Source organism: Erinaceus europaeus, chromosome 15, assembly GCF_950295315.1.
Source record: "Erinaceus europaeus chromosome 15, mEriEur2.1, whole genome shotgun sequence".
NCBI lineage: Eukaryota > Metazoa > Chordata > Mammalia > Eulipotyphla > Erinaceidae > Erinaceus > Erinaceus europaeus.
The window spans coordinates 25,412,736-25,425,051 of record NC_080176.1 but is presented as its reverse complement, the minus strand read 5'-3'; the positions used below and the strand labels follow the sequence as shown (position 1 = coordinate 25,425,051).

The following is a 12,316-nucleotide window of genomic DNA, read 5'->3' as shown; positions in this document are numbered from 1 at the left end:
TGTATTCTTAGTAGTAGCAACACCAAGCCTCAGGGATAATCCTGCTTACAGTAAAAAAAAAAAAATTCTAGCATCAGTCTCAAAGACTTACATAGAGTCTTTTTTCCTGGCTTTTACAACTGTAAGAGGCAAATATCTGTAGAATCCACTAGTGCGGGGGTGGGGGTGAGTGGGTGGGTGGGTGGGGTGGGACACAATCTTTTGGTGATGGGAATGGTGCTTATGTACACACCTATTAAATTGTAGTCATACAAATCACTATTTAATTAATATAAAAAATTTTACAAAAAAAGAATCCACTAGTGCATACACATGCAAAATCACTGTGAGTCATTTCTGTCTTATAAGAAGTAATACTGTCTACATTTAAAATTAAATGAAACTAATTTAAATTTAATATTTATTATGCATTAGAGTAAGTAAACAGCAAGTATATATTTGTCTGTGTTTTTACAGAAATAAACATATATGAATTACATAGATATTCATTCTTACTAGGATCCTTGTATTATTTGTCAATCAGTTAAATAAATAATAAGATAAAGTTCATGAAAAGGAACTAGATTTTCTTTAAAATCTATTGTTTTGCTCATGTTAAAGATTAGAAAAGAGGGGAGTTGGGTGTACATTGGGTTAAGGGCACATGCCACAAAGTGCAAGGACCAGTGTAAGGATCCCGGTTTGAGCCCCGGCTCCCCACCTGCAGGGGAGTTGTTTCACAGGCGGTGAAACAGGTCTGCAGGTGTCTATCTTTCTCTCCCCCTCTCTATATTCCCTCCTCTCTCCATTTCTCTCTGTCCTATCTAACAACGACGACATCAATAACAACAACGTTCATAATAACTACAACAATAAAAACAAGGGCAACAAAAGGGAAATAAATATGAAAAAAATATTAGAAAAGTACAATTCATATAATCCTTCTTAGATTCAATTGTTTTTATTCCTAGGTTACTTTCTAATGTCTTCTTCCTGTTCCCCAAGGATGGAGATGTGGCTTATGAATGAAACCTGTCTGGCTGATTTTATCCTTGAAGGGATCTTTGATGACTCTCCAACCCATGCGTTTCTGTTCTCTTTGACCATGGTGGTCTTCCTGGTTGGGGTGAGTGGCAACTCCCTCACCATTCTCCTCATCTGTGCTGACCCTAGGCTTCACACACCCATGTACTTCCTGCTCAGCCAGCTCTCTCTCCTGGATCTGATGTATATGTGTACCACCATCCCCAAGATGGCTGCCAACTACCTGTCTGGTAGGAAGTCCATCTCCTTTGTGGGCTGTGCTACCCAGCACTTCTTCTATGTGTTTCTGGCTGGTGCTGAGTGTGTTCTCTTAACTCTGATGTCCTATGACCGCTATGTGGCCATCTGCAACCCACTGCGCTACACCATTCTCATGAACAGGAGAGTGACACTCATGATGGTTGCCATGGCATGGTTGGGAGGATCTGTAAACTCTGTCACTCACACCTTAATCTTGATGCACTTTCCTTTCTGTGGGTCTCGAAAAATCCAGCACTTTTACTGTGAGTTTCCAGCTGTCTTAAAGATAGTATGTGGAGATGTCACTGTCTATGAAAAGACTTTTTATATCAGCACAGTCTCTTTTACTATCCTTCCCATTCTGCTGATCTCTGCATCCTATGCCTTCATCCTCCACAGTGTAATTCAGATGCGATCTGCTAAGAGAAATGCCTTTGCCACTTGTAGCTCTCACCTCACTGTGGTTTTTCTCTTTTTTGGTGCCTTCATCTTCTCCTATATGAGGCCCATATCCCAGCACACTCCACTGCAGGACAAAGTTGGTTCTGTGTTCTATACTATCATTACTCCCACCCTGAATCCTCTGATCTACACTCTCCGGAATAAGGACGTAGCTAAAGCTGTGAGGAGAGCACTGGGGAGAGTCAGCACTCAATGACTGTAAATACTGTTGGCAAGAGACGAACACCTCTGCTGGGAAAGGCTTCCATTTGTTCCTGACCACAGCTCACAGTGACTGCTCCAGAGGGACCACTACACTAAACCTTTGGTGAACAGAGTTTCTTTCTGGAGTTTACCAAAGTGGATTGGATGGAGTAATAGATTTAAGGTCACAAGCTGGACACTGTATTTCCAAGTCTATGTGTCCCTTCCATGTCAGAGTACTATAAAAATTTTTTTTAAAAATATTTATTTTATTTATTTATTCCCTTTTGTTGCCCTTGTTGTTTTATTGTTGTAGTTATTATTATTGTTGTTGTTGTTGGATAGGACAGAGAGAAATGGAGAGAGGAGGGGAAGACAGAGAGGGGGAGAGAAAGATAGACACCTGCAGACCTGCTTCACCGCCTGTGAAGCGACTCCCCTGCAGGTGGGGAGCCGGGGTTTGAACCGGGATCCTTATGCCGGTCCTTGTGCATTGCGTCACCTGCGCTTAACCCGCTGCGCTACAGCCCGACTCCCATCAGAGTACTTGAAAGAGTCACAGTAGCACAGAGACTCAAACCAAGATGAAAGATGGAGTGAGGAGGCACTGACATTATTCAAATGACTGGATCCTGCCAATTGGAGATCACTTAGCCCAGTCATAACTGTGGTCCCTTCCCTTCAAGAAGATAGTTTAGGGTTTATTTTATACAACCTGCATTTGAAGAGAATTGAAGAATACAAAGTCTTCACCCAAGATGAGATTTGTTTACTTATGTACTTACCAGTAAATCCCGTATGATAAGGACACTGCTTTTTGTAAACCACTCAACATGCAATATCCAATGTAGTGTTAGGACATAGCATAACCATTAAATATTTGTCAAGGAATTGATGAATTAAAATATTTAAATGTCCATTAATTAGACATATATTATGTTTGCCTTGAAGATGCATGGCAGGTAAAAATAGTGAGTTAAAAGAAAAGTGATGAAATGTTGAATATTCTCAGAAAATAAGTAACAATATAATTCACGAAGGTGACTTAGTACCTGAATTGAGAAAGAACAATAAAGAATGGCTCAATATCTGCTTGTCAGAGAAGGTTTTTATGCCACCATGTAGTCTGAATGACAGCCTAGCAGGATACAGTAGTCTTGCTTGAAAATACTTCTCATTGAGCACTCTCTAGATTTCTTGCCATTCTCTTCTGGCCTGTAGTGTTTGTGTGAAGAAATATGCTACTAATCTTATGGTTATCTAATCTTATCTAATCTTACTAATCTAAATATTTTACTAATCTTACTTTCTTCTGTAAGTGACTTTTGGTTTTCTCTTGAAGCCTTCAGGATCCTTTCTTTATCCTCATTCCTTTTCATTCTAAATATGATGTGTCCTGGTGTCTTTAAGTCTGGGTTAATTCTGTTTGGGACCTTCTGGGCTTCTTGAACCTTTATGTCTTTTATGTTGACTAGACTAGAGAAGTTCTCAGCTATTATGTTCTGAAGAATGCTTTCTTCCCCTCCTCTCTTCTTCTGATAAGCTGTGACAGGGTCCCCACTTCCTTAGCATAACTGACTCTATCTTGACCTGAACCTGTGCTTTACTTGCCAACAAGAAGTAGAACTTTGATTGTTTCCATAATGGGTTGTCCTGACTGCAGTAACAGACAGCTTTAACCACCACATGTTGGGCTTCTGTAACCTACCTTACTTTCTGCACTTACCCCTATAAATGGTTGTGCTACACTGAACTTGGGACTGCACTCTGAGCAGCACTTTTAGCTGTTGAGTGTAGTCACCAGCCAGCTTAATAAAGACCCTCAAATTTGACTGAACTGGTCTTGGGTGGTCTGTGACACTTACCCCACGAGAGCTAATAATGTGTATATTACTTCTTCTCAAGTCATCCCATATGTCTCTGTTGTTGTTTTCAGTATCTCTTAATCTCTTTTTGAGATATATTCCTTCTTTCTTGATTTTCTCTAATTCATCTTTGATCTTGATAATTCTGTTTTCTGCCTTATTTATTCTGTTTTCTCTCCTCTCTGTTGTTTTCTGTAGATCAACTATTTTGTTACTGTGTTCTGATATTGTATTAGCTTGTTAAGCTAGCTGTGCTCTTAGCTCAGCTATTTTAGCTTTCAGCTCTCTAATTACCTCAGGATAAATAGTGTTTTCTTTCAGAACCTCATTTGTTGTTTTCTCATTTCTGATATTACTTTCAAAAGCTTTGCTCACTCCTATGATTAATGCCTCAATTAGTGTTTAGATGTTGTCCTCATTCTTATGGGCTTCTGCCTTTAGGGGGCATTTACCTGGGCTTTTTTTTTCTTGCTTCATTTCTTCTTGAACCATTGTATATGGTTTGTTATGAGGTCGCTCTCTCAGTACTTTTCAATCCACTAATAACCTTTGTCTGGATTGACTTGTGTCTAAGAGTAGTAAGATTTCCAGTTGTGGAAATTAACAGTTGTTTCAATGTTATCTCAACTCCTAAAGTGATGCACAGTGGCTGTTAATCCCTTTTTTGTTCTTCCCTGCAGGCTATGGGAGCCTGAGGACTTTTAAACTTTAAGTAGGCTTTTTTTTGAGCTTAATCACTCACTTCTGATCAAGATATAAAAAAGGGTGGGGGAGAAATAACACAATGGTTATGCAAAGAGACTTGCACATCATGAGGGTCCAAAGCCCCAGGCCCAATTCAATGCTATGCCAGCAGTCAGCCAACCCAGGCAGCAGTCCTTGACCCTGTGAATTTCTAAACAAATACTGTTTGTATTCAGTGGGTTCTGAGGCAGTTATTCACTGTGTCTCTCAATGCATCAGAAGAACAACTTGGAAAGGCTCCCACTATTCAGTCCCACCTCCAGACCACTAGCAGTGTAGGTCTTCTCCTGAGTTTCCCTGTCAGTTATCTGCCCCCAGATGTCAGTACAGGGCCTCCCCACTGCTGTTTGAGCCTCCAAGGGACAGCAGCAATGGAGACTCACAGTTGCAATTGGTGCTCCTTAGGGGGTCTTCTACCATCAGCAGTCTTTTCCTTGATAAATCTCAGACCAGAGATGGCGCCTCAACTGGCCAACTACCGGACTGTTACTAGCTGCTCCTGAATGAAGAAGGAATTATCTAGGTATATTCAGAAAAGAAATAGTCTTCCTTTAGCTATGTGTCAGAAATATATTTATGTTTTCACATATTTTACTAATTACAGTGACATAGTCTATGTAACTGGAGTATGATCACCAGTGAGGGTGGGAATATTTGTGTGTTGACTAGCTTCACTCCATTTCTTTCTAAGACATGGCACCAGGGGAATCTAGAGGCCTATGTGGGAACAGAGACTAGATCTGACTTTATACTTTTCTCAAAAGTTTTGAGTGTACCCCAAAAGATCTTTAGACCATATTCCCAGAAGGATAGAAAATAGGGAAGCTTTGCAGGGGTAGAAAGCATAATGGTTATGCAAACAGACTCTCATGCCTGAGGCTCCAAAGTCCCAGGCTCAATCCCCTGCACCACAATAAACCAGAGCTAGTCAGTTCTCTGGTAAAAAACAAAAACAAAAACAAAAAACAAGTAAACAAAAAAATTTTTCCCTAAGAATATGGAAGCTTCCAATGAAGGGGATGAGATATAGAACTCTGGTGATGGAAATCTTATCCCACAATCTTGTTGATCATTATTAAATCACCAATAAAATAAAGATCTGTTGCAATGGGGTAGCACATGTGAGATTCAAGATGAGAGAGTTGCCAGGGATTCTAAGAGTTGTTCCTTTCATAGCTAATTGGCCCTTGGAGAAGAGATTTCCATGTGAACTTCACAGCCACTGTGCTCTCTTGACCACCGCAAACAGAGTCCAAGAAAATCCTTGGGGCTTATTTTGTGTATACAGTGGGTCCAATTGGCATCTTGGTAACTGCCTTACAGAAAAGTCTCAGGTTATATGCTTGAGGTTGGGATATCTGATGCCAAATACTCAGTGTGTCAACTTGTAAGAGCTGACACCACAGAATTCCAGTACAGAAGCTGTTTTATTTCTCACAGATGGTGCTACTTTCCTCTCATGATGGTTCCTGTCAGAGCAAGTCTCAGTCTAAGCCCTACTTTCTGCTGGGAAAGCCTCCATGCAGTCAGGGAGGGACTTATCTAAAAGCACCAATGGATAATACAATTCTTCATTTTATTAAATAGGGGAAAACTAAGAGCAGAAAGTATTGGATAATCCAAATATTAAATATCCTGCACCTATTTTTAATCTGGTTTTAGTGTTATGTAAATTGTTGTTGAGAATAGTCTCCTAACTGGGTAACACTCAAGAAATTTCTTTTACTCTATAATATTATTGTCATTTTGGGATGGCAGGTGATGGAGACACATGTTTATCCAAAGGAAGCACATGTATGAGTTGAAGTTTTACTGAGTAGATATTAAGAAGTTGTTATCTTAATCCCCCTGTTTTGTGCTGATGGAGTTCCAACTCTGAGCATTGGTGGCAGAGCTCCACAGACTCACACACACAGTGCTGCTTCTGCTATCACATGCAGTTAGTATAAACAGTGACTGTGCAAGAACACATCCTCTCTGCCATCCCACAAGGTTAGAGCTGAAGTCTGGGGATGACTCAGCAAAGGCTTCTTTGGTTTCAATCATCGGTGTCAATGTGTGAGTCAGTGTGGACCCAGCCTGTCCTCCTTTTCACTCTTTGCTTCATCTGCCCACATGTCTCTGTAGAGGAGATTCCAGGTAAGGAAATGGTGGGTGTGAGTGATCCAGGAACCTTTATGAGAAATGAGGGCACCTTCTAGCATCATCAATTATTCTGTTGTTCCTCAGGTGAGAGGCTGCCACTTGGTCTGTGCAGAAGGAAGGTTTTCTAAGCAGGCAGAAAAAAAGCTATTTCAGGGTTAGAGTCAGAGCTTGAAAATTATTAGCATATGGTGTAAGAGAGGAAGAGGAATGAATCAGATGATCCAAAAATTTACACAATTAGAAAGATAAAGTATGTTCCTGCTTGAGTAGAGAAAGGGTAGTTGCTCTGACCTCATGATTAGCAGTAATATCTACTTTGAAGGATCGATTGATTTTCCAGTATTTTACTTTTAACAGCAGATAATTTGGAGTGGATACGATCTTGAGCTATATTTTATGAGAAAACTACAGAGAGCACAGGGATGATCAGCATATTATTTTAGATTATTATACTCTTATTATTATTATCATTATTCCTATCTAGTGATGCTTCAAGCACACACCATTCCATTGCTCTCACTATACTTTTTTCTTTCTTTCTTTCTTTTTTTTTTTTTTTTGATAATTTCACACTAGAGAGGAGGTGGCTGGGAAGACAGAGATGTGAGGTAAGGAGACACCACAGCACTGCTCCACCTTTTATGGAACTTCCCCTAGTGCTGTGCCTGGTGCTTCCTGCACAGGGCAGATTGTGTGCTCCTAAAGGTAAGTAAGTTACATTGACCAATTTTTTTTCTGATAACTTTATAATAGTGTCATCATTATGATAAATACCATCATTATTCATATGAGAATTGGATAAGAGACTGATAGATCATTTTGCTGTAAAAGTCGTTATTCCACTTTGTTCAGCCTGACCCAAAAGTTAATAACTCAGGTTTAATCCCCACATAAACATGCTCCCAACGGCATAATTGTGGGGGCCTGCAATTGTCCACTCAGCATACATACACTTCCCATTTCCTCACTTCCAACTTCCTTTTAGAATGTTTTTGAAACAGATTTATGTGTTTATCAATGATAGAGAGAATGTGAGAGGAAAATAGCTATGGCGTCACTCTGGCATGTGTGATGCCAGGGAGAGAACTCTGGACCCCACACAGGAGAGTGCAGTGCTTGATCCACTGCACCAGCCCTTGGACTGCATGCTTCATCTTCCACTAGAAGCAACATCAAGTCATCCTCCCGCAAGCATGAGACAAGCTCCTCATGTGCAATGGAAAGCATGTGAGAATTACATCACACTATGTAATTACAACCAACAGATATACACATAATGCACCATCTTTCTCCAAGAGAATACAAATCTCTATACCATCTTGGGACGAAACTAAATCTCCTCCTAGATGAATTAGGCCACCTTTGTGTTCTATAATTAGAACTGAAGAACAATGATCTCACTTATAGGTGGAACTACAGAGCTAAGAACAGTCAGGGGAAACATACAGTGAAACTTGGACTGGGAGTGGTGTATTGCACCACAACAAGGGACTCTGGGGATGTAGAGGGTGGGGACAGGATGAGGGGACATTGGGGTCCTGGTTTATCTCCTAAACACCAGTCTAAATTAGGAACAGACATTAGAGCATCACCTAAACACCAGAAAAGGAAAAGGGCTAATGCGTGTTTGTGATGTGTGGCATGCAGTATGACCATGCTGTCATTAAGTATGACTAAGGATATGAGTTTCTGTGCTCATGTGACAAGGATGAATTTGACTACATTGTAGTGTGTCAATTGATGAGATGAACTACAGTCTCAGAATTATCATTAGACAGGGTTTCTGGTCTGGATGGATCACAGGAGAGAGTTGGGGAAGATTTAGGAAGAGAAGGGAAACAGCTATTTTTGTAGCTTACGATCTGGCTGCTCGTGGCTGACTCACTTCATGTTATGAAGCAAAGCCAGGTTCCATTTCCTTCTTTTCCCCATAGTCTTCTTTAGCTTCCCAGACTAAGGTGTGTGTGTGTGTGTGTGTGTGTGTGTGTGTGTGTTGTGTGTTTAATCTCATTAAGGAATAGCCCAGATTCTACAATGGAACCAGACTACCACTTCTGGAGCAAATTGGATCCATCTGTTTTCATGTATAATTGTGAGTATTGTTTATGGTTGTTGCTCTAATTTCAAGTACATTTCATTCTCCATCATCCTTTCTGACTTTCTATGCCATGAACTTCAAATTCCAGCATCAGGGCTAGGCCATGGTACATTTGGTTGAGTGCACACATTACCAAGTAACAGGACTTGGCTTTGATTAACCCAATTCGCATTTGTAGCGGGGCGTTCCATAAATGGTGAAGCAGTTCTGCAGCTGTCTTATCTTACCTTTCCCTAGCTCTCTCTACCACCCTCTCACATCTCAATTTCTCTCTATCCTACCAAACAATATTGAAAGGAAAAAGGAAAAAGGCCCCTGAGAGTGGTATATTCATAGTACCACCACCAAGCTCCAGGGATAACCCTGCTTGCAGTAAAAAAAATAAATTCTAACACCAGTCACAAAGATAATGGACTTTCATAGACTGTTTTTTCTTCCTTTTCCAGCTGTACCAGGCAAATGTCTATAGAATTCACTAGTGTATACTCATGTATAATCACTGTGGGTCATTTCTCTGACTCTTGTAAGAAGTAAAAATGTCTACATTTAAAATTAAATGAAACTAATTTAAATTTAATATTTACTACACATTAGAGTATGCAAACAGCAAGTATATATTTGTGTGTGTTTATAGAAATAAACATATATGAATTACATAGATGTTCATTCCTTACTATGACACTTGCATTATTTGTCAATCAGTTAAATAAATAATAAGATAAAGTTCATGAAAAGGAACTAGGTTTTCATTAAAATCTATTGTTTTGCTAATGTTAAAGATTAGAGAAGGAAAATTCATATAATCCTTCTTAGATTCAACTGTTTTTATTCCTAGGTTACTTTCTAATGTCTTCTTCCTGTTCCCCAAGGATGGAGATGTGGCTTATGAATGAAACCTGTCTGGCTGATTTTATCCTTGAAGGGATCTTTGATGACTCTCCAACCCATGCGTTTCTGTTCTCTTTGACCATGGTGGTCTTCCTGGTTGGGGTGAGTGGCAACTCCCTCACCATTCTCCTCATCTGTGCTGACCCTAGGCTTCACACACCCATGTACTTCCTGCTCAGCCAGCTCTCTCTCCTGGATCTGATGTATATGTGTACCACCATCCCCAAGATGGCTGCCAACTACCTGTCTGGTAGGAAGTCCATCTCCTTTGTGGGCTGTGCTACCCAGCACTTCTTCTATGTGTTTCTGGCTGGTGCTGAGTGTGTTCTCTTAACTCTGATGTCCTATGACCGCTATGTGGCCATCTGCAACCCACTGCGCTACACCATTCTCATGAACAGGAGAGTGACACTCATGATGGTTGCCATGGCATGGTTGGGAGGATCTGTAAACTCTGTCACTCACACCTTAATCTTGATGCACTTTCCTTTCTGTGGGTCTCGAAAAATCCAGCACTTTTACTGTGAGTTTCCAGCTGTCTTAAAGATAGTATGTGGAGATGTCACTGTCTATGAAAAGACTTTTTATATCAGCACAGTCTCTTTTATTGTCCTTCCCATTCTGCTGGTCTCTGCATCCTACGCCTTCATCCTCTGCAATGTCATTCAGATGCGATCTGCTGGGAGTAAGAGAAATGCCTTTGCCACATGCAGCTCTCACCTCACTGTGGTTTCTCTCTTTTATGGTGCCTCAATTTTCTCATACATGAGGCCCCGATCCCAGCACACTCCACTGCAGGATAAAGTTGGTTCTGTGTTCTACACTATCATTACTCCCACCTTGAATCCTCTGATCTACACTCTCCGGAATAAGGATGTAGCCAAGGCTGTAAGAAGAGTGCTGGGGAAAGTCAGAACTCAATGACTGTACATATGGTTGCTTTGCTCTAAGGGTAAATTGGGACAATAGTCATGCTCATTTGGGTATCCTTCTAAAAATTTCAAGGCTTCTAATAGTTGATAACTCGTTGCCTAACGCAAAAACCTAATTGGCTAGCACATTCTTATACATAGTGGCTAACGGTGCTTAACATGTCTACATTGTTGTAACGCAGTTTATTTTTTTCTGAGCACTATAGAGTATTTTCATTATTCATGGGGGCATAATAAAATATAGTCTATCTGATGACTTCAAAATCAAGCAATATTTCACTCTGGTTGTGAGGTTGGGAAGTACTAGAACAGAGTGGTAACAGATTCAGAATCTAGTGCAGCCCACTTCCTGGTTATGAGATGGGTATCTGATCCAGTGTAAGAAGTGAGTCATGTCCTAGTTAACTTTCAAAGCTCCTACATCATCACCCCCCACAGTTACCAAGTCACAACAAAGCAGAGGAACTTAGAAAATATAAAAGGATATAAAGATATATGGATACTGGGTATTATTATTCTATTAACTGAAGCTATATATCATTCTTTCTAAGGTTATTTATGGGTTCTAAAGTTGGAATGTACTGCTTACAATTAGAAGGGATAATAAATGTAACTGAATAAGAATGTTTTGAATGGATGAGTGACTATAAAAATACTATAATCTCCTTCAGTCACAGCATGTAAAACTTCAGAAAGAAAAGAAATAAAATATTTGTACATACATATAATATTAAACATGCATCAAGTTCTTTAATTTTTAAAATTTATTTATTTTATTATTTTTTTAATCAGAGCACTGTTCAGCCCTGTCTTACGGTGGTACAGGGGATTGAATATGGGACTTTGGAGCCTCAGGCATGAAAATCTCTTTGCATAATCATTATGTTATTTACCCCTGCCCTCAAACTCTAACCATAGTTTTTCTGCCTATCAAAGGCTTATTGAGTTCCAACTATGATCACATGCTGAACTGCATGGTTAGGGTCTCTCAGGAAACAAAAGACAGTAATCTCTGCCCTTGTGAAACCTCCATTTTCTAAAGTATCAATGTAGAACGACAGAGAAAGAATGGAGTGAGTGAGGGCAAGATCACTCTTCAACTCTGGTATAAATCGGCACAGGGGGTTGCACCTGTGGCCTATGGGATCTCATGCCTGCAAATAGTTGCTCTAATATGCTGAGCTGTCTTCCTGCCCTGAAATTTACATTCTCCCCACCATATACAAGTTCTGTGTTACCTTTATCTCCTGAGCTTAGTCCTTGAAGTTTATCATCATCACTCTACTGAAATCACCAATATGAATATCACTGATAATGTGAAGTTCAAGTTAACCCAAATCTCTGTCAGAGTTGGTTATGCCATTCTCCTGGGAGAACATTTTTTCAAGAGATTTTCTGGTCACTATGACAATCACCCCACATTCACTGGCCCCGTCTCTCTAGTATCCTTTGCTTGAATCTTGCCATCACCTTCATTGTTTTTTTGTTTTTTTTTCCCCATCTGGGCTATTGCTGGAGTGCAGTGTCTGCCTGACTCCACTCCTCTCTGGGGTCACTTTTTTCCCCTTTTCTTTCCTCTTGATAGGTGAGAGACATAGAGAGATATAAAGAGACAAAGAGCAGCACTCCACTGCCATGAAGTTTCCCATTTGCAAGTAAAGACAACAATATGTTACCACTTTACTCCTGTCAGGATGTTATACACTGGAGGTAACTTTAGCCCAGTTATCACTGTG

General features: G+C 40.2%; 2 protein-coding genes across 2 annotated transcripts; both read left to right on the top strand.

Annotated features, from left to right (window-relative positions):
- Window positions 1-991: 991 nt before the first annotated feature.
- LOC132533000 (olfactory receptor 2AE1-like) lies at window positions 992-1,921 on the top strand. Its single transcript, XM_060172312.1, has one exon. The coding sequence runs from the start codon at window positions 992-994 to the stop codon at window positions 1,919-1,921; it is 930 nt and encodes a 309-aa protein (XP_060028295.1).
- Window positions 1,922-9,636: 7,715 nt separating this feature from the next.
- LOC103128022 (olfactory receptor 2AE1-like) lies at window positions 9,637-10,572 on the top strand. Its single transcript, XM_007538905.1, has one exon. It carries the CDS (start codon window positions 9,637-9,639, stop codon window positions 10,570-10,572), a length of 936 nt encoding a protein of 311 aa, XP_007538967.1.
- Window positions 10,573-12,316: the final 1,744 nt, after the last annotated feature.

Coding starts and splice junctions, on each gene's coding strand:
- LOC132533000 (XM_060172312.1), top strand. CDS start 992: ATGTGGCTTATGAATGAAACCTGTCTGGCTGATTTTATCCTTGAAGGG.
- LOC103128022 (XM_007538905.1), top strand. CDS start 9,637: ATGTGGCTTATGAATGAAACCTGTCTGGCTGATTTTATCCTTGAAGGG.